At 35.7% G+C, this 23,128-nt stretch overlaps 1 protein-coding gene across 8 annotated transcripts in view; it reads right to left on the reverse strand.

The window, feature by feature from the left end:
- The window catches only part of LOC106061550 (R-spondin-2-like), a 31,912-nt gene extending 18,494 nt beyond the window's left edge, over positions 1-13,418 (reverse strand). The window contains exons 1-3 of one of the 8 annotated variants that reach the window (XM_013219732.2): positions 13,165-13,415; positions 12,592-12,656; positions 9,732-10,561 (exon numbers count right to left, since the gene is read on the reverse strand). In XM_013219732.2, the coding sequence (XP_013075186.2) occupies positions 9,732-9,828 (97 nt within the window). In that variant the 5' untranslated portion in view covers positions 9,829-10,561; positions 12,592-12,656; positions 13,165-13,415. Of the gene's footprint in view, positions 1-9,731; positions 10,562-12,591; positions 12,684-13,164 lie in introns of all 8 variants that reach the window. The other 7 variants (XM_013219739.2, XM_056030037.1, XM_013219760.2 and 4 more) reach the window with 7 other exon arrangements.
- Between the last annotated feature and the right edge of the window lie 9,710 nt (positions 13,419-23,128).

The raw sequence follows: 23,128 nt of genomic DNA on the forward strand, positions 1-23,128 counted from the left end.
AGAGAAATATCCAGTGCTGACTAGATCCAAACTTAACAGAGCCCTCACAACTATCTCCACGTTTTCAAAATTATGGAAAATGGAAATAAACAAAGAAAAGTCAGTCTTTAGCCACAGCAACAAAAAAGCAAAAAGAAACTACATCCTAAAATTAGACTCACAGCCAATAAATAAAGAAGACAATCCAGCATATCTTGGTGTAAAATTAGACCAAAGACTGTCTTTAAAACACTTTATGGCAGATTTAAAAGAAAAGGCATCACAAATATTAAACAATTAAACATAATAAAACACCTAGCAGGAACATCCTGGGGAGCTGAAAAGAAAACCTTAAGACAGTTATATACTGGATACGTCAGATCTGTCATAGATAACTGTCTCTCCATACAAGTAGCCGCCAACAAAAACTACCAATCATCTTTAGACACAATCCAAAACCAAGCCTTGCGTCTAATCAGTGGAGGTATGAGAACTACTCCCACAGCAGCCTGTGAAATAGACTCCAATATTGAACCTCTTAAGTTAAGGCGCAACAGAGCAGTATTAGAAGCTATTGCAATGTCTAAAACTAAAGCGATGACAACCAAGACTGAACGCGGTGCACGCGAGTTAACATTTCTTTGACTTATTTCAAAAAGTTTGCAAACACTCCAATCGTCATCTGACAAGCTCTTCTGGTAGATATCATTTTTACAGAAAGAAAATGTCACAAAAATATTTATCAAAAACAGTTACATATTTAAAAATGACAAAGAAAGAAGAAATTTCAACTTGAAATTATATCCATCCCAAACTTTGACTCCCTGACAATAATAGAGCAGACATGTCAAACCAAAAATGACTTAATGAAGATGACAGAATTAATGACACCAATAGGTCTAGGAGATTTACGTTTTCCACATTCCTCTTAGCGGCCCTCGGAAGAGAAAAGGCAAAGGTTTTGTGTGGTCTGTCTGTCTTTCTCTTTTAGTGTTAGAGATATTGCAGAATGTTGAATGAGAAAGTGAAAGTTTGACTGTTTATGGTGTCGGTAGAACGGAACATTTCAGATTTCTGAGCTGCATTCACTATGACAATGCATTTTTTTTTTAGTTTTGATACCAAAGATCTCAATTCAAGTAAAATCAAAACGTGACTTTCTCAGTCAAGCAAAGATTTAATCTTGTGTAAGGTAGACAAACCTAGCCCCAAGAAGTCTTTCGCCCCAAAGAGTCCCTAGCAGACATTTGTCGTGTTAAAGAAACCTGTAATAGGAGAATCAGCTTCCCCGAGTCAACAATGACGTCTCCGGGAACAAAGGGACAGCACTGTATTTAACTGCTCTCTCCTTCCCAAGTTGTCTGGCGGTAACACCCGTCAAATTTAACTCTTTAAATACTCTGGAGAGATGGGGTGGGATTGGTGAAGAGTTGCCTTGAGTACCCGATAGCAGACGGGACGAAGTGACACAATGATAGGCATTCTTCCTAGTAACCTGGTCACGGACCGGTGATTTATACATGTTGGAAAAAAAATTCTATGACATTATCACACCCAATAATCATATTTTATGGCCCTGGACAAAAGTTCTTTTAAAGGAATAAATAAGGCTTTAAAAATCTATCCAGTATTTGATCACAATCTTATTATAGTGGTGAATTGTATACAATAAGGTATTCCCGTAACATGGAACCTAATGAACTGTTATTAACCCAGACTATTGTAAGAGCTGACACGGTCTCTGGAGCCTTGTTTTATATTTGCTGGCTGCTTGTAGTCAGTCTTTCTAAACGTTTCTCAATGCACAAAGGCCCATAACTTTATAAGACGTTAAGATTTCTTGAATCAGAGTAAAGTTACTAGACAAGACAACTGAACTTCAAGACTGCCAACTAAAAAGCGACAACTTAAAACTAGTTACATTCTGTAAGGGTGACTATGTAACACACAGTGACTGTACGGCATTTGAAATACATAGCTTAGCAACACATCCTTGATTGTGTACATCGAGTACATCAAAAGTTTGTTAGTTTTAGGTTTTCCGCCATGAATGAACATCTTCAATCGATATTGTGGTTATTGATTAGTTGTTAACTCTACACTTGCTTCTTTATATCACCACTTACTTAGGATACTAGTAACAAATTGCTCCATCAAAACAAGAAGCGCTATGTTAATTCACTTTCGCCCCGATATTCGTCCGTGTTCGAAAACATCAGAACCTGCGCATAGACCTGCACAACCTACAACCGACCTACAGGGGCCACCTACGAGTTATTATGGAAACACTAACTCTTTTTGTTGTTCTCGTTCCCTTTTTATGATTTACAGCTAATAGTGAAATCTTAGCAAGCCCTGAAACTATGTGGACATTATAGAATTCAAGAATGCGCACTGATCTATGTAACGGGCTCAAGTAAACTACCGTGTCTGCATTAAAGGCAGAAAAATGGCCTCAGGGCGAGCTGCTAATGAATACTTTCAATGAGGAATCGACCAAGAATTCAGACCGACTCCCACCAAGAGAAAAAAAAAAAGGTTGGCTCTGTCGACATGGTCCAATCAAAGGTCTACGTCTGCTCTCGGCGTTTTCTTTTGTTCTGCACCAGTGACTCTATAATTTGGGGGGCTTTAGTTTGTTCTTGTGATGTCTTCTTTAAAAGTAATTTTAAAAATTATTATTATTATTTTATACGCGAAATGTTAACATTTTTTACTCTTCAATTATTATTTTGAAAATCAATTTTTGCATGTGACATTTTAACATAGACTCCCCCTACAGGCATTACTTAACATAGACCTCCAAATAACCACGCTTCACTGAACCTAGAATTTTAGACCACTTGTTCAAATCCTATTGACCAAATCTTCAAGATGAGAACATCTGTCTGGAATGCTTTCTTCTGTCTTTGCAACGCAATTTTAAGCGCGTCTGCTTCGATTGTTTTGCCCAGACGTGTGAGATTGTAAATCTTGTGTTGTTCTGTTGTAACGACACAAAACAAACGATTTCTATTGAAACAAATATTTCAGTTTCTCGTCACCATTCAAGCAAGGAAGAAGCCATTTCAGTTAAGGAGGGTTCACCACTTGCATATTGCCCTCCAAATGTTGCCTGGGGCTAAGCTTGAGTAAAGTGATCTTTTGTCTAGACATTAGACAGTTTCTAATCTCGCGCAAACACAAAGAGAAAAGGTTGTGCCGCCCTGACGACACAGTGTCAGATCTTTTGTCAAGAAAGTATTTTTAGTGGAAACAATTTTCTATCTGTTGAACTTACTGTTTCAATTTCTATAAAGTGGTCTACATGCAAATAATTTCTATCTGTTGAACTTACTATTTCAATTTCTATAAAGTGGTCTACATGCAAATAATTTCTATCTGTTGAACTTACTGTTTCAATTTCTATAAAGTGGTCTACATGCAAATAATTTCTATCTGTTGAACTTACTGTTTCAATTTCTATAAAGTGGTCTACATGCAAATAATTTCTATCTGCTGGAGTATGTGTAAATAATTTCGGCTCTGTTTTTAATTCTTTCTTTCTTTCTTTCTATCTTTCTTTCTTATGCTTTCTTAGGAATCAAGTGCTTACTGTTTCTTAACTTAAATTATTATTGTTTTTATTCTTTGAGCTAAATGTTTTTCTCTGCTAGATTGGAATTTCATTAATTAAAGGGAAACAAAATGTATTGAAGTCTTTCATAATTACTCTCTGAGGAATTCTATCTGATGGCGTGTCATATCTGTAGCCCGCTTTCTGGCCACAGGAGTCTTCTTCAGGGTCTTAAACATGTCTGTGGCTCATTTGTGACCACACCATTGGCTGATATGACAATAAGTTAGATTATAAAAAGTTCCATAGTCATTTAATTTCCAAGCGTAGATTATTTTATTTTGTCATGTTTTTTTCATTTATTTTTTTTTTCACTATTTCTACAATTATTGCGAATTTTTTTTTTTTTTTTTAAATTGGAAAGTTAAAATGTATTAGCGTGTAGTATAATGGCTTGTCTAATTATCATGGCATCGATATTTTTTTAAAACATTGACAGAATTCTGTTAATTATCAGTAACTTATTGTGTTTTATAGAGCAAAATGACATATATAGCACCAATTTCATAGACCACATACATATTTCTGTTTAAATTTCCATTATATACAAAGTAAAACTAGCGTGCGTGTGCGTGTGCCAATAGATTTAAAAACACGAACAATCAAAAAAAAAAAAAGAAAAAAAGACAAAACCATTTTTGTAAAAATAACTAATGGATCTTATATTAAAACATTGTTTACCTCCCCCTCTCCCAGAGAAAAAGTCCTGGTTAAGTTAATGTATAAATCTACATTCTAATGATTGACAGCCGTTAAAACTAGGCTTAGAAGAAAGAGCGCAAAATATTCCTGAACATTTATTTATTAAACTCTTGAATGAATATGGCCTATCCAAAGTCGTAGATTCTGTACAAGATAGATAGTTTCTAGTTCTCTAGCCAAATTTAAATGTATTTCTTTTTTTTTTTTTTTACTTTGAACAATGAGAACAGTCAAACTCTACAGCCAAACTCTACAGTCAAACTCTTCAAAAAAAAAATCAGTTATATTTTCAATGTACTTAGAATCTATAAATTCATATTAGAATTTCTTAAAGTAAAAACATATATCAACTAGATATAGTGGAACTAGAAACATCATGTCTGTATGGTGATCTAACAGAAGGCAGGAGAGGCGCTTGTCGCCCACTTCTTAAGTAAACTGATGTATACAACTGGATATGTTTGAACAAGAACCCACCTAGATCTCTATCAACTGGATATGTTTGAACAAGAACCCACCTAGATCTCTATCAACTGGATATGACTGAACAAGTACCCACCTAGATCTCTATCAACTGGATATGACTGAACAAGTACCCAACTAGATCTCTATCAACTGGATATGACTGAACAAGAACCCAACTAGATCTCTATCAACTGGATATGACTGAACAAGAACCCACCTAGATCTCTATCAACTGGATATGACTGAACAAGAACCCACCTAGATTTCTATCAACTGGATATGACTGAACAAGTACCCACCTAGATCTCTATCAACTGGATATGACTGAACAAGAACCCACCTAGATCTCTATCAACTGGATATGACTGAACAAGAACCCACCTAGATTTCTATCAACTGGATATGACTGAACAAGTACCCAACTAGATCTCTATCAACATTATATGACTGAACAAAAATCCAACTAGATCTCTATCAACTGGATATGACTGAACAAGAGCCCACCTAGATCTCTATCAACTGGATATGTTTGAACAAGAACCCACCTAGATTTCTATCAACTGTATATGACTGAACAAGAACCCACCTAGATCTCTATCAACTTGATATGACTGAACAAGTACCCACCTAGATCTCTATCAACTGGATATGACTGAACAAGTACCCACCTAGATCTCTATCAACTGGATATGACTGAACAAGAACCCACCTAGATCTCTATCAACTGGATATGACTGAACAAGAACCCGCCTAGATCTCTATCAACTGGATATGACTGAACAAGAACCCACCTATATCTCTATCAACTGGATATGACTGAACAAGTACCCACCTAGATCTCTATCAACTGGATATGACTGAACAAGTACCCACCTAGATCTCTATCAACTGGATATGACTGAAAAAGTACCCACCTAGATCTCTATCAACATTATATGACTGAACAAGAACCCAACTAGATCTCTATCAACTGGATATGACTGAACAAGAACCCACCTAGATCAACTGGATATGACTGAACAAGATCCCACCTAGATCTCTATCAACTGGATAAGTTTGAACAAGATTCACAATTGTTCTATTGCTTTTGATTACTTTTAGTTAAAACTAGTTATTTTTTTAAATTGTTTGGGAGTAAATGAAGAGCAACTTTGCTACGTTTCTGTTACTCTTACCTGGCAAGAAAGTGTGCATTCTTTAAAGCTGCGTTGATGGCCGGTTTTGATTGGCCAGTTAAAATTTGTAATGGGGAGAAAGGCGGGAAGGTGGGAGACAGACATTAACGTCTGCTCCTGACACTTTGATGACTCTTCCCGCCACTTTAATATTCCCTGATTGTGGAATGCAATAACAATAGACAGTTTCTCTACCACGAGGCCACTGAATGGGAATAAGTCTATTAGCTAATCTCAACACTCTCGTGCGACTCAACACTGAACATTGAGTAGGGAGAAGGAGAACAGTTCAATAAAAATAGCTAGTATATTACTATGAACTCTTGGCCACACAAGTTAACTACTAGATGGAGCTTGTGCTAGTAGTTGGAATGGTAATAAAAGATTTAAAAGTTCAATAATAATCAGCGTTTGATTGTGATGTAATTCCTACTAGATATAATTAGGAAGAGGTAAAGAGAGTGAAAACCCTTAGCCGTTAACCACTTCTGTCATACAGGATACACAACTGGAATCAGTTTTTGTAACCAGAATGTGTGGTATCCTTGTTCAAACATTGATATAAGTTTCTCGATTGTGGATATTTCAATAAAATGCTCTTGTATAGAGTGTGCTTGTGAGTTAGTCCACGCGTAGGCTAAAAGGGTTCAACAACCAGTAGGGAATATCCAAGCAAAGAATTTTTCAAATCTTCGGTTTAGATAGTCATAGAAGAATACGTACTGGGCAGTCAAAATGAGTGAAGGGGGAAGGTGCGAGTGGATTCTTCTTTTAACGAAGTAATTTTCATGTATATAATTTGTATCATTCTACGGCTACGGTCGTCTCGAGGACCTCTGGAGATACAGTTTCAGAACCACTGCTTTAAACGCTGACTATATAAAAATACAACCCAACTAATCCTAATAGCATTTTAAAAATAAATCAAGATCTATTATTATTTTGCTACAGTTAAAAGGGGTCAAATAAGAGATTACAAATAATAAAACAAATTGATATTTCTTTGTATTTAAAGAACAAAATAAATGTAGAAAGGGGAATGGGAATGTGGCATTCAATTGAGACCTTCGGAAAGTTCTTATCTCTAGACCTGAAACGGATGGTATGAAGAAATATATGCAGTGACACGGTCGAAATATAATATCGATAGATTTCATTGAGAAGCCGAAGAAAAGTCATATAATGTGCGAAGGACTAACTATTGTTGATAGCGGGCGGAAAGGGGGGGGGGCGGATATGTAAAAGTGATACTAGAATTAACGGGCCCAAAATATGAGTGCCAGTATGTGTCGTTGTTTTCCAGCGTAATTAATTCCAGCACTATATAGATAAATTCAGGCGCCATTTTGTAAGACTGGCTAAGAGGAAAGTAGCTGGCAGTAGATGGCCTCTGAAAGAGATGTATGGAGAACTCCTTACAAAGGCCTCGGGACACGCCTCTGAGACCAGCACAGGCACAGAAGACGATAAAAACAAGAAAAACATTCACGACAAAAGACATTTAAATACTTTTTTTAAAAAGACAATACCTCCTGTATACTTTTTAAAAAAAGACAATACTTCCTGTATACTTTTTTAAAAAGACAATACCTCCTATATACTTTTTTAAAAAGACAATACCTCCTGTATACTTTAAAAAAAAAAAAAGACAATACCTCCTGTATACTTTTTAAAAAAGACAATACCTCCTGTATACTTAAAAAAAACAACAATACCTCCTATATACTTTTTTTTAAAAAGACAATACCTCCTGCATACTTTTTTAAAAGACAATACCTCCTGTTTCCTTTTTTTAAAAGACAATAGCTCCTTTATACTTTTTTAAAAGACAATACCTCCTTTATACTTTTTTTTAAAAGACAATACCTCCTGTATATTTAAAAAAAAATACCTCCTTTATACTTTTTTAAAAGACAATACCTCCTGTTTCCTTTTTTTAAAAGACAATAGCTCCTTTATACTTTTTATACTTTTTTTAAAAGGACAATACCTCCTGTATACTTTAAAAAAAAGACAATACCTCCTGTATATTTTTTTAAAAGACAATACCTCCTGTATACTTTTTAAAAAGACAATACCTCCAGTATACTTTTTTTTAAAAGACAATACCTCCTGTATACTTTTTAAAAAAAAGACAATACCTCCTGTATACTTTAAAAAAAAAGACAATACCTCCTGTATACTTTTTTAAAAAGACAATACCTCCTGTATACTTTTTTAAAAAGACAATACCTCCTGTATACTTTTTTTTAAAAAGACAATACCTCCTGTATACTTTTTAAAAAAGACAATACCTCCTGTATACTTTTTTTAAAAGACAATACCTCCTGTATACTTTTTTAAAAAGACAATACCTCCTGTATACTTTTTTTTAAAAGACAATACCTCCTGTATACTTTTTAAAAAGACAATACCTCCTGTTTCCTTTTTTTAAAAGACAATACCTCCTGTATACTTTTTTAAAAAGACAATACCTCCTACATGCAACTTATAGAGTGATTATTTTTCTCTTAAAAATGAATGAATTATAGATGGAGCATTTTGTTTACCCCGACCCCTTCTCCCCGAGAAAGACTCAATGTGAAGTGAGTGTCTAGATCTAGTCCACTTTAGAATAATCTGATGATTAGAATTTACATCTAGACTTAGAAGACGATGCGCAAAATTTTCCTGACTATTAATTTATAAAACACTTGAATCAATAAAGCCTTGCATTCGGAAATTCCCAAAAGCGATAGTCCTTTCAAAACCGATGTTGGAACTAGACCTAGAATCTTAAATCTAGATCTCTTGCCAAATTTAATTATTTTTTTTATTTGAAAAATAATAACGGTCAAACTAGAGTTTTCCCCGTGTGGGCAACGAGCTAGTTATTCTTTTCTCAGCGATATACATCATTTTTTAACTTTCTAGAAAAATCGTTAGAGCCGTTTTTGAGATCAGCGTCAGGGTTCCCCCACCTTCCATGAAGTTCTGACTTGAATAGAGGTATTGTAAAAATACTTTTTATTTAAGAGACAATACCTCCATTATACAGCTTATAGAGCGATTGTTTTTTCTCTTATTAAATAATGAAGGTTAGATTAAAAAACAATGGAATATTTTTTACCCCGCCCCATTACCTCAAAAAGGAATAATGGCTAAGCGAATGTATAGATCTACAAGACTTTATTATATTCCAATGATAGGCCATTAAATCTAGAGTTAGAAGACGATATGCAGAATTTTCCTCAATATTAATTTATTAAAATCTTCAAATTGCGAAAAATACCTCGAAAACGAATAGTCATTAAAAGAAAAATATTTTCTCCTTCTGTACCCAAATTTAAATTTATCTGTTTTTTTCTTTGAAAAATTTTAACGGTCAAACTATGGTGTGACACCCATTGTAGCCAAAAATGCTAGAAATTCTTTTCCCAACGATATACTGCAACTGTCAAATTTCTAGGGAAATCGTTAGAGTCTTTTTCGAGAATCGCGTCTACCTAGCCAGAATCCATCCAGGGTGTTTTGTTTTCACGAAGTTGCTAATTGAATTGTAAAAGATTAAATATTTCCCGGCGAACAACTGTTTTAATCTGCGTTAGATTAGCAGATCACACCAAGTTTTACGTAGTCCTGTGAAACACTGCACTCACCCTGGCACTGAAAATGTTCACTTGGGCTGTCCATCTAACGTACTATGGGAAAGGGCGGCTAAAAAAAAAATCAAAGCCCCACCCTGTCCTAGGTCAAGTTAAAGGACAACAAAAACGTCCAGTATCTCAGAAATAAAGAAACTGAATGATACTCACTTCTTTTGACTCTAGCTCCAGCTCTGACGGTGCGGACTAAACATTCGTAGACTATCAGCTGGTATAAGACTGCACTCAACCAAAGCATGTTAGTCATTCATACTGCAGTGTCTCCAGGTCACCATTCCTCAGTTTCCTACATTTCAGGACAATCATGGCATAACTTTTTTTCCCCCTTGACAACTTGTGCTACTTATGAAAGGGAGAGGGGGAGACGTGGGAGGCTTTTTGCCTTGAAATTGTAACACAGATTTCTTGTTCAGGTAATGGCTAGGTAGATGTAGATCTCTGGCATTGAGGTTTTAACAGATTTATAGGAGCCCTAAAGTGATGGGGGTGGGGGAAACTTGATGAACTATTTTTGTTGCTCTATGTCACGGTTCTGGTCGCACCTTGCCTTATCCAGCTCTTTCCTTGCACTTCTTTTTTTGACATTTTCTTGTTTTATCTTCAGCCATCACTAATCGCGAGTTGATATGTCATTAAATATGTGAAGATGTCATAATCTCTAACACTTAAGGCTCAGCGAAGTTGACGTTTTCATAAGGTCTTAGTTTCAAGTGAGCCAAAGGGCTTTGAGAGTAATGTGAAGACACGTCGCCTTGAAATCTAGATCTAGATCACTACATTTCAGACCCCCCTCTTACCAGCGCGGGGAATTTAACTCCTATGTCAATTGGAATCGACCACAAGCAGCAGTCAAGGCGCACACACACACACACACACAAAAGCCTATGTCTGTGTTTCAGACCTGAAGTGGATCTGTCTCAGTTTTTAATGTCTTACAATCCTCGCTCCACGAAGAGTTATTGTTCTTTAGTTTCGGCGCTCTGAAAAAAAAATTGCAATGATAGATTAGTGAGCTGATGTTTTCACAACAAGAGATAAAAAACAAGATTTGGGAATGTTGGCCAGATTTCATTGGTGTTGTTCTAAAGTAATCCTTTTTGGATTGAGTTATTTCTATTTTAATTTTTTTATTTTTAGTATTTCGAGACTCGAGAAAAATAATTCCATCTGATTAGTTCTAGTATGTTTGTAAACACTTTCTTGTACCGGTATTTAGATCGAAGTATAAAGTACAAAAGTTTGTATATAAAATATTTTAATTCTAACACAGCAAAACTATGTGACACACGCAAACACACAAACACTAATGGGAATTAAATGACATCAATTTATCAAATCAATGGTCATATATACAGTGTCTGATACACATTCAATTGTTGGTTTTACGGCCAACTAACAGTGTTGTTAAAAAATATGTTGAATGATTATGACTTAAGACATTGAGGTAACAGTAAAAATTGAACGTCAATCTTCTAAATAGCCTATTTATACAAGACAATAAATCCTTAGAAAATAAGACAAAGGCCAATTTATTACAAGACTATAAAATAAGACAATATTTATCAATCTTAATAGAATTAGATAGGCTAAAGGTCTATATTTAATCATACGACTTATCCATGCAGCTATTCACCATTTATTTGAAGTACCAATGAAACAAACATGTGTGTGTGTGTGTGTGCACAACTAATAACAACGACATATTTTTAGTTGTACAAAATGCACGCTATATAAAGATCTAGATCTTACCGACAACATATAGGATCGAGTGAGAAATGAAAAGATGCAGAAACATTTTGCGAACTTACGGGTCAAACTTTCTACAGTCAACAAACAGCGACAGAAGCTCTATGTAAATAGTTCATAGTACCGGTACTCTAAGTAGTAGGCTATTTATGATTAAATTAATTTTTATTTTTTATTCTCTTCTAAAGACAAATACATAGATCAAGATGATAACGTTCCAGTCAGTTGCTTCATTGATCTCATATTGATAGCATATTGATAGCATATTGATAGCATATTGATAGCATATTGATAGCATATTGATAGCATATTGATAGCATATTTTTGTTTTGAGATCGCTATATTTGTTTTTTATTTTTGTTATTTGTTAGCCACAGAGATAGTAATTTTCCTTGACATTATATTATTTGTCTGTTATATGAACTAGGATTTGGGGAGGATTGTTTAGACAGAAAGGCCAAACCAAATATAAAATATACAGCGATGTAATTACTCCCAATCTAACTATAATCATTATTCTCGTACTATCTGTAAGGATGATAAGGCCCAACTAACTTATAACATAACTCTTCAACTATCTGTTAAACTGATTCTAACTTCCAACATAACATTCTCATTATCAGTCAACATGAAGCTAATTTTAAGCCTAACTCTCTATCTAATCCAAAATCATCTCGAAACCGAACGTAGAGTACTGGAGCTCTCAATGCTAAATTAGTCTAAAACTAAACACATTCAAAATACTAAGCGTAGCTTTTTTTTTCCTAAGCCTAAGCTCCGTTACCAAACTTGAAAACATTTTCTGAGATCTAGGGAAACAAGAGAAAAGGACAATAGAACAAGGCAATAAGAAAATAGAACAAAAAGTTGAGACACTTCTGAAGAATGTCTTATGAGAAACACAACATGCCGAAAGTACAAATTCCAGGGACATTCATAAGGTAATGAACAATAAACATATAATTGCAATGTATTGTAATAAACAACAGTGGATATAGAGTTCAATATGTTGAACTTAGAAGACAGAGTGGTCTTTTCAAACCAGTGAATGCTGTCTATTAGAAATACCACTGAGAAAAGATCTTCCTAAAAGCAAAATGTTTTAGTGCAGGTCCTTTTTTCCCCCATTAGTTCTTCAATAAATGTGCGAGCTATTGATAACAAAAATATTTTTCCTATTGTCAAAACCCAATTTGATATAATGTATGTTTTATTTCCCTTTTCTAAAGTTTTGAAGTTGTATATTCGTGTTTTTAGTTCCTACCATGAGCTTTGCGTGACGTCAACCTTTTAGTGTGAATAGCAAGTCTCTCTGTCCCAAGTGGATTTCTTGTTTTAAGAAGACACAATTTTGAACTAAAAGATTTTCATTCAAACTTAAATACTACAAAATTATAAGACTTCTATAAGATTTTTAAACTAAAATGCTATTAAACTTTAAGATTTCTAAAATACTACAAAACTATAAGATTTCTAAACTAAAATACTACAAACTATAAGATTTTTAAACTAAAATATTTCTATACTATAAAATTTCTAAACTAAAATACTATTAAACTATAAGGTTTCTAAACTAAAATACTAGAAAACTATAAACTATAAGGTCTCTAAACTAATATACTACAAACTTTAAGATTTTAAACTGAAATGCCAGTAAACTATATAAGATTTCTAAACTAAAATACTAGTAAACTATAAGATTTCTAAACTAAAATACTACAAATCTATAAGATTTCTAAACTAAAATACTAGGAACTATAAGATTTCTAAAATAAAATACTAGTAAACTATAAGATTTCTAAACTAAAAGACTTCTTTACTAAAAGACTACACTCACACTAATTACATGACAAGGAAATTATGAAATGTGCACCCAAGAGGTCTCAGGGAACAAGACTTCTTTCTGATCTTACAATCCTGTTTAGTATGCCCAAAATTAAACCCCCAGTTTCCGAGTCGCTGGCAGAGAAATAAGGCAAGCCTACACCACTAGAACAATAAATGAAAGTGTGATTTGAAGTGGCTGGTGAGGACGTCCCGCGGCAGAGATAGATCTCAATCTAGATGTGGTATCAAGCTAGGCGAGCCCGCTGACTAACTGGGTACACGTCGGTTGGTCCGCAGGGAGGGGAAAAAAGAGGGGTGGGTGCGTACACCGTCACACATCACAGGCCATACAGACACACATCATAGGCCAAATAGACACACATCACAAGCCATACAGACACACATCACAAGCCATACAGACACACATCACAAGCCATACAGACACACATCACAGGCCATACAGACACACATCACAGGCCATACAGACACACATCACAGGCCATACAGACACACATCACAAGCCATACAGACACACATCACAGGCCATACAGACACACATCACAGGCCATACAGACACACATCACAGGCCATACAGACACACATCACAGGCCATACAGACACACATCACAGGCCATACAGACACACATCACAGGCCATACAGACACACATCACAGGCCATACAGATGTAGCGCACCAAACGTTATTTGCCCGAATCCTTCCATAGATGTCATTTTTTTAAACAGAGTATTCGATTATTTGATAATTAAGTTAAATACTATATCAAAGCAGTCTCATTGATTCAACGTGATACTATATTCACCAGAGTCATTCTAAAAATTCAATAAAAAAACTATATTTCACATGATATAATACATTTTACATGTTATCATATTCATAATAAAAGATAATAGTTAAAAGACACAATTAGCTGAAATTCTTCTTTTTATCAGACTACCTAGGTCGCCATAACCAAGTTACAAAATTAATACATCAACATTCTACACTTGGGCTTTAACATGTAGTATAAAAAAACAGATTATCTCTTCCAATTACAAATACTCGCTCTAAGAAATTCGATAGTCTACTGATGACTTATTGTACTGGGATAGGCCTTTTTTGATTGACAATACGGTAGATTTTAAACGCCCTGATCCGCTGTTTAGTGATAAAAAAAAAAAACGCTACCATTATTGGCATCGTCGTACCACTGTCTCACAAATGTAAGAAAAACGGAAATGGAAAAACAAAGAAAATGTGGGATCCTAGGTTTGGAGATTAAGCGTTTATGGAAGTTATCTACAAAAACAATATACCCCATTTCATATGAACAGTGGGAATAATGACAACTGACCTCATAAATACCTTCAAGACCCTTAACATTCCTAAGACGATTCTCGTTGCCTTTCAGAAGGCGGTACTGCTGCAGACCTGCCACATCACCAGAAAATTCCTCAACGGACAATGAATTTTGTTTCTCTTTGGCGAAACTCTACCCTGGCAGTGCCAGAGAATAAAATCTAATTCATTTCCAAATAACAATAATATGAGATTCGCCAATGGGAAGAAAAAACACTCCAAGGAAAATTCCCGGCTTTATTACATGGGGACAACATTGACAAGGCTGCTTCCTTAGCATGGCTAAAAGCAGGTCATCTTTACCCTGAAACTGAAGGCTTTGTCACAGCAATACAGGACAGAGTAATTAGAACAAAAAATTACGAAACATATCCTAAAACTCAATATTGTTGACAAATGCCGAAAATGTGGAAATGTGGGTGAGTCAATTGAACACATAATGGCGGGATGTTCAGCCGTATCGGAATCTGTCTACCTAGGTCGCCATAACCAAGTTGCAAAGCTAATACACCAGCATTTGGCTTTGACACACAATTTGATCGGTAAGGATACTCCTCCATATTATAAATACTCACCACAAGAGGTTCTCGAGTCTACGGATCATCTACTGTACTGGTATAGGCCTATTTTGACAGATAAAACGGTAGATTTTAATCGCCCTGATTTGCTGCTCATCGATAAAAAAGAAAAAGCCGCTACCATTATTGACATCGCCGTACCACTATCTCATAATTTTAAAAAAACTGAGCTGGAAAAACAACGAAAATATGGGAACCTTGGATTGCAGATTAAGCGTTTATGGAAATTATCTAAAATAACAATATACCCCATTGTCATATCAACCGAGGGAATAATAACAACTGACCTCACAGATACCTTCAAGGCCCTTGGCATTCCTAGGAACATTCTCGTTGCCTGTCAGAGGGCGGTACTTCTGCAGACCTGCCAAATCACCAGAAAATTCCTCGGTGGAAACTGATAAAGGGACTACGATGAATTTTGTTTCCCTTTAACGAAACTCGACCCTGGCTTCGCCAGAGAATGAAAACTCGCTCTTTTATAATAATAATAATAATAAAAATAATAATAATAATTACAATAATATTTTAAAGCTAAGGACAGTTTAGAAAAGTTATATGAAATACCTTTTGTACATCAGAATTTCCATTACAAAATGAACACAATTACGAGGCCCACGCCGGAGTGCTACAGTTACATGTTCCTCCATTGTTCCTCCTATGTTACAATTAGCCCGTGCTCCAGGGGGGGGACTGGGTGTCAAAATCGGCTTGGGCATTTCTACACAATGCGGCCCATAAATTGTATGTCATATGATGGGCATCCAATCATATCTGTCCTCAAAAGCATTATGTAAAGTTTAATAATGTATCGAAAGTAGTTTGTTATATGAATAATTTATTAGACGATTTTTACATTATCCAATAAACATCCTTACTAAATGAATAAAGTATTACACTTGGAATGGTGAATATTATTAGTATTCTGAAAAGAAATTCTACTACCATATACATTAACATATAAATGTACTTGACATTCAAATTCAAGGCATTCAAAGCTGGCAAGGTCATATTGTTTGACACGACTCGCTGTCCAAAACATCTCTAAGAAAGGTACACAAGTAATACAATAACAAAGTAAAGATAGATGGTCGACGTCAAACAATAAACTCACCTTAATCTTGATTTCGGCTAAGGAAAGCTTCTGATTGGAAAGACTGTGACTCTGTTGTGACGCTAACCGGGCGGCTAAAGGGGCGGTAGACGGAGAAACGACAAAAAGGTCACCACAAAATCTATTCCACTGTTTAGTTATTTTTTACATTAAAAATAAGAATAAAAAACTTAATGTAAGAAAAAAATCCGCATCAGAGAATCGAACTCTGTACCTTTAGTATGGAAGGCCAATGTTCTACGCAACTGTCACACAATAATCAACGTCAACGAAACTCGAGGTTATTTATAGGCCTACGTTCTTTGAATTAAATATCTTTCTGAAAGATAAATCTACAATTTTTAATTCAGTATTTTGTAAATATTGCTCTGAAATGTTGAACTTTATATGAATGAAAACATTTTTTTTATGTTTTAAAACACTATTAATAAAAAGAAAGAGTACGATTAATGCTAGCACTATATTGGACCATAAAAATTCTAAATTTTATCTTACTTATTTTCTGCTCCTTCTTTTCGATTCTTTTGCATTTTGATTTCAATTATCACATTCCTACAAAGTTCAAAATAATAATTATGATTTGTGGCTTGGTAGCTGCTACTTAAGATCCTGCGACAGGTCCACCTAACCAATAACAATTCGAATGTGACTGGACATGTCATCTCTCGGACGTGGAATGTTGTTTCTTTCTGTATAGATTCCTCCGAATAGATTCAAACCAACGTTGATCTCGATCAGAAATAATGGCCCTACGTTTCGTGCTTATCGCTGAGTGTGTATTAGGAAGTGACGTTCTACTAGAAGCACTTTAGACGGATGTAGTCTATTTACGACAAGGCTTTAGATTAATATTAGGTTTTAAAGTGTACATTTTTTTAAATTACTCACGACGCTCAAAGTGTTTCATTTGAAGAGAAGATTATCTTTTTTTATTTTTATTTTACTGGCATTCATGCGGCCTTTTCGGTGGCCCAATTGGGTACACGCCCACCGGGCATTGGTCCGAATGCCCATTTAGCCTTCCGACCCTGCCTTGCTCCCTCACTTTGAGTTAATTTGACCTGCAGGGAGAGAATCTGTACAGTCCAGACTGCAAGTACACTCTTGGCGAAACATGCTGGGCTTAATTTTCATATCAGCCTTTCTTCTGGTTGTTTGAATATAGGGTTATTGTTGTCTGCTAAGGTTAAGGTTAAAAAATTGCCTCCCCCCAATCAAAGTTCTGTATCCACCCTTGACACTATAACATACGAATATGATATAAATATTAAGTAGTCTTTACCATCTAAAATACTTTCGAAACAAATTGTACGTCTGCTAGCCCCCCCCCCCGTTTTTTTTAAAAATTGTTAGTTTTGGGAGGGTTTTGGTGCCTCCATAGTTCTGACAGTCGTATAGGAAAGGGTGGATAAGGGTTAAAAATAACACAGCTAGCCAGATTTTTATTCCTATTCAAGGCTAGAGCGCCTTTAAAAAAAAATGTAACTGCATGGATTACTCAGTTTGTTTATTTCTATGTTTTACAGTTCTGTTTAGTCTAATGTTGGGCCTACCTGTCCTGTCTCTTTGATCACCATTGTATTCTCAAAGAACAAAAAAACACTGACATACAGGTAAACAAACAATATTTAGAAAAGACTACATAAAAAAAGCTAAGGCAATTTGTCAACATGTCACAAGAATGATTTCAACAAATTCTAAGCAATCAAGATTTGGAAAACATACAACTCGCTGCCAACATTTAATAAACAAATGGACAAATAGAAATAACAAATTAATTCGCTAGAGCAGTGGTTTCCAAACGTTTTTGACCCATGGACCCCTTTTATAGTCAGAACGTATTTTAGACCCCCCCCCCCCCCCGAGTTAAAAGAAAAACACTTAATAAATGCATTGTAGTCCTATAAATATTACAAATAAAAAAAAACTTTGTATTTTTTGAAGAAGTAATTATTGAAATCCTTCATTAATTGTGTTGAGAATGAAAGGAAAACATTTGGCTAGATTCACTTGAGATTTTGTATTTATCCAACTCCAGACAAACACTTATTTCTTGTGCTTTTTTTTTTAAATGAGTTCCCTGAATCATCGATCTATTGAGTAGAAAGAAGCTTCCGTACAATAACTCATATTGCAGGACATAAAATTGGGATCATTCTTTTTAATCAGAATTTGTGATTTCCTTGTTGTTTAAGTTTCTCATTTCTGGATATTTTGATAAGCTGTTACTTTTTATGGACTCATCTGTGTTTGGGATCTGAGTTTGTCCACTAGCAAAAGAGTTCACCACCCTGTCGGTTACAACCAAGTGAAGAATGCTGTCAAATCTTAGGCTCAGGTCTTCGTGAACAGCCGTTAGATGTTAACATTATGCAAGCAAATCATCTTCAAAAGATTGGAGACTGGGAACATTCTCCTCTTCCCCAGTTTTGTTTGCAAAGCAAAAGTTAAGCAATAAATGATGATATTAAGCTTTTAGTTTCGATTTCATTTAATAGGTCACCTTGTAGTTTCAAATTAGTTTTGTTAAATTTGGCAATTAAGTTTGTGTCATTTTGTTATGTAATGAAATTCTGTTGCAATTGTCTTTGCTTTCCAGGAATGCCAGCATTGACTCCAAGAAAGCACTTGTCCTCAACATGTACTATTAGAAAACCAAAAAGTACTTCTGAGGGAACTAGTATACGATTTAGAGTCTTAGTCATTTTGGCAACAAAGTTGAGCATCGAAGGCATTCCTTTTGATTTTTTTAAAACTGCTCAAATGACAATCTAGTTATCAGTACAAAAAAAAAAAGATTTTTTATCGACATTATGATGTCGATAAATGACACAACCAGAGGCGGCCTTAGCAGTGCGCAATGCCCTGGGCGAGTGTCAAGGCCACGAATATTTGTACGAAGGGCTGACGGTGACAAAAGTTTCTTTATCGCCATAATCGTTGGGCCTATAAGGCGCGGAGCCACCCCCTAAGGCCGCCTCTGGATGTACTAAAAGTGCATTCGGTTCAGTTTTATGTATGCAAGAAAATCTTTTTTGCAATAGAAATAGTATTAGTCAAGGGTATAACTTCAACATCCGAAAATCTATCAATTCAGTAAATAACCTTACACTTTTTGTATCGGTTTCCAAACATTTCGCAAATAACAATGCTTGGCAAAATGTTTCTTCCTTTACAAAGCTTACAAAAGCTAAAAGTAAACCTTCCTGTCCTGGCGACTTGTCCAGTTGCATTGAAAATTCAGATGTTGTTAGGTGCTCAACATAAAGAATTTTGACACCCTGAGCCAATTCGTCAATCCTTATTTGTAGGCCTACTCTGTTATTGTTCAGTGGAATTATTTTTATAAGATTTCATATTTAACTGGAGCTGTGTGTAAGAAAAAAAAAGTGACCAGCAAAGAAGTCACCCCCCCCCTTTTCCCATCACTCAATTAAACAAGGTTACAAAGACAGTTTTTGTGGAAACACAAACTCAAAATAGGCTCCGAAGTGGTCCACACAGGCAGGTAAAAAGGCAGGTATCAATATTTTCAGAAATAACATCAGAATTAAATTCTATCAAAGACAAATGGCAGAAAAGAATGGAGAAAGAAGGTTGACAGATCTTGTGTGGTGCCCCAGCGGTCCAGCAGACCAAAGGATAAGGAAAGTGAAGTTAAAGCGAACCTGGACTAACTGATGTCTTATAATGAATATCTAATTGATCTAATTGTTTTTGTAAAGGGTCAATCTCTTATTCAAATACTAAAAAAAAAAAAAAAGAAAAAAAAACATTTCCGTAAAAAAAATATATAAAATTTCCTTTAGTTAAGTGTCTTATGTTTTTACTATCGCAGAGTAGCTCATGAGATAACATGAAAACTTAATTATTAATTGTTGTTTTAAATTATGTCCAACTTATATGCTTACTAAATAGTTTTTTTTTTCTCTTAAAAAAAAAGCAAAACATAAATTTTGAGTAAATGTAGTAGTTAGTAGGACAGAACTTACAGAACGTAGCAATAAAAGTGTAAACAAAAAAATATTTTTTAACAAAAAGTCTAAAACCATTTGCATAAATGTGTTATAAATATGGTACATTGTCATCTCCCCTACTAAAGAGCCTCCCGTATTTGTTGCTATTAATAGTGAATAATTGTAAAAGTGGTATATTTTTATGGAAAAAACTGCTTGCATAAGTGATTTTAAAAATTTGATTTTTCGCTTTTAGAAAAGAAAAAAGTAGCCATTGCATCAGAACTTTGAATGGACTAAAATATTATTATGTCGGATTTTCACTGTCTTTTATAGTTTACGAGATCTAAACGGGACGGACGGACTGATTTTTCACACAAAACTAATAGCGTCTTTTCCCTTTTCGGGGGCCGCTAAAAACAACATGTGAGACTGTTTAGTATGGGAGATAGCTATTTACTATATTTTAACACATTTATGCAATTATGTAAAAAAAATTTTTGGTCAAAATAAAAAAAAATGTATTACAAATTAAGTCAAAGTTCACATTAAACTTCACATTTACCTTCATCTATCCCTTAGTCCAGGGGTCGGCAACATGCGGCTCGCGAGCCACATGCGGCTCTTTGGATGTGAAGCTGCGGCTCTTTAGTTCAATTGGCAAATATTATTTATTTTATCGAAACATTTTTTTAAAAATAGTTCTGAATCGTTTAACGAGGATTAAGCTCCGATTCGATCTCAGCCACTTGTACTCGATTTTCACCACACCCCTTCCCCATCACACGCGTCGTCACTGTTGTCAGTCCGTCAGAAGCTCTCGAATGACGCCGTCTTCCGATGTTTCTATGTAGGTTTTAATTCGGTTTGACGCAAGAAAAATTGGCATCTTCACCACGTGCTTTGCTTGTGACGTATGGTTTGTTGTTTCAAGTAAATGAGTCAGAAACGAATAATCTTCTCAAACTTAGAAGCAATCTACAAGTAATGCTAATCTGGCAAGCTTTGCCTTACCACTAGAAATTAAACAATAAAGGCAAAGCATCTACAGATGGTGAGTATGTCAAGACTGCTTCCTACGTGCATCTGAAGAACTATTTCGTGATTTCAAAAACAAACCAGAAATCAAAGATTTGCCACTATCTGCTAAAATATTACAAGATCGAATAGCTTAAATGTCTTCAAATTTCAATTTTCTATTCATATCTCGTGTTGTGTGGTACATCGTTTGTTGTCTCGTATTGTGTAGTACATCGTTTGTTGTCTCGTGGTGTGTGGTACATCGTTTGTTGTCTCGTGGTGTGTGGTACAACGTTTGTTGTCTCATGGTGTGTGGTACATCGTTTGTTGTATCGTGGTGTGTAGTACATCGTTTGTTGTCTCATGTGGTGTGGTACATCGTTTGTTGTCTCATGGTGTGTGTACAACTTTTGTTGTCTCATGGTGTGTGGTACATCGTTTGTTGTCTCATGGTGTGTGGTACATCGTTTGTTGTCTCATGGTGTGTGGTACATCGTTTGTTATCTCATGGTGTGTGGTACATCGTTTGTTGTCTCATGGTGTGTGGTACATCGTTTGTTGTCTCATGGTGTGTGGTACAACGTTTGTTGTCTCATGGTGTGTGGTACATCGTTTGTTGTCTCATGGTGTGTGGTACATCGTTTGTTGTCTCATGTGGTGTGGTACATCGTTTGTTGTCTCATGTGGTGTGGTACAACGTTTGTTGTCTCATGGTGTGTGGTACAACGTTTGTTGTCTCATGGTGTGTGGTACATCGTTTGTTGTCTCATGGTGTGTGGTACATCGTTTGTTGTCTCATTGTGTGTGGTACATCGTTTGTTGTCTCATTGTGTGTGGTACATCGTTTGTTGTCTCATGGTGTGTGGTACATCGTTTGTTGTCTCATGTGGTGTGGTACATCGTTTGTTGTTTCATGTGGTGTGGTACATCGTTTGTTGTTTCATGTGGTGTGGTACATCGTTTGTTGTCTCATGTGGTGTGGTACATCGTTTGTTGTCTCATGGTGTGTGGTACAACGTTTGTTGTTTCATGTGGTGTGGTACATCGTTTGTTGTTTCATGTGGTGTGGTACATCGTTTGTTGTCTCATGTGGTGTGGTACATCGTTTGTTGTTTCATGTGGTGTGGTACATCGTTTGTTGTTTCATGTATTGTGGTACATCGTTTGTTGTCTCATAGTGTGTGGTACAACGTTTGTTGTCTCATGTGGTGTGGTACATCGTTTGTTGTCTCATTGTGTGTGGTACATCGTTTGTTGTCTCATTGTGTGTGGTACATCGTTTGTTGTCTCATTGTGTGTGGTACATCGTTTGTTGTCTCATGGTGTGTGGTACAACGTTTGTTGTCTCATTGTGTGTGGTACATCGTTTGTTGTCTCATTGTGTGTGGTACATCGTTTGTTGTCTCATTGTGTGTGGTACATCGTTTGTTGTCTCATAGTGTGTGGTACAACGTTTGTTGTCTCATGTGGTGTGGTACATCGTTTGTTGTCTCATTGTGTGTGGTACATCGTTTGTTGTCTCATTGTGTGTGGTACATCGTTTGTTGTCTCATGGTGTGTGGTACATCGTTTGTTGTCTCATGTGGTGTGGTACTTCGTTTGTTGTCTCATGTGGTGTGGTACATCGTTTGTTGTTTCATGTGGTGTGGTACATCGTTTGTTGTCTCATGTGGTGTGGTACATCGTTTGTTGTTTCATGTGGTGTGGTACATCGTTTGTTGTTTCATGTATTGTGGTCCATCGTTTGTTGTCTCATAGTGTGTGGTACAACGTTTGTTGTCTCATGTGGTGTGGTACATCGTTTGTTGTCTCATTGTGTGTGGTACATCGTTTGTTGTCTCATTGTGTGTGGTACATCGTTTGTTGTCTCATTGTGTGTGGTACATCGTTTGTTGTCTCATGGTGTGTGGTACAACGTTTGTTGTCTCATTGTGTGTGGTACATCGTTTG

This window comes from Biomphalaria glabrata, chromosome 5 (genome assembly GCF_947242115.1).
Source record: "Biomphalaria glabrata chromosome 5, xgBioGlab47.1, whole genome shotgun sequence".
In the NCBI taxonomy this organism is placed as follows: Eukaryota; Metazoa; Mollusca; class Gastropoda; family Planorbidae; genus Biomphalaria; species Biomphalaria glabrata.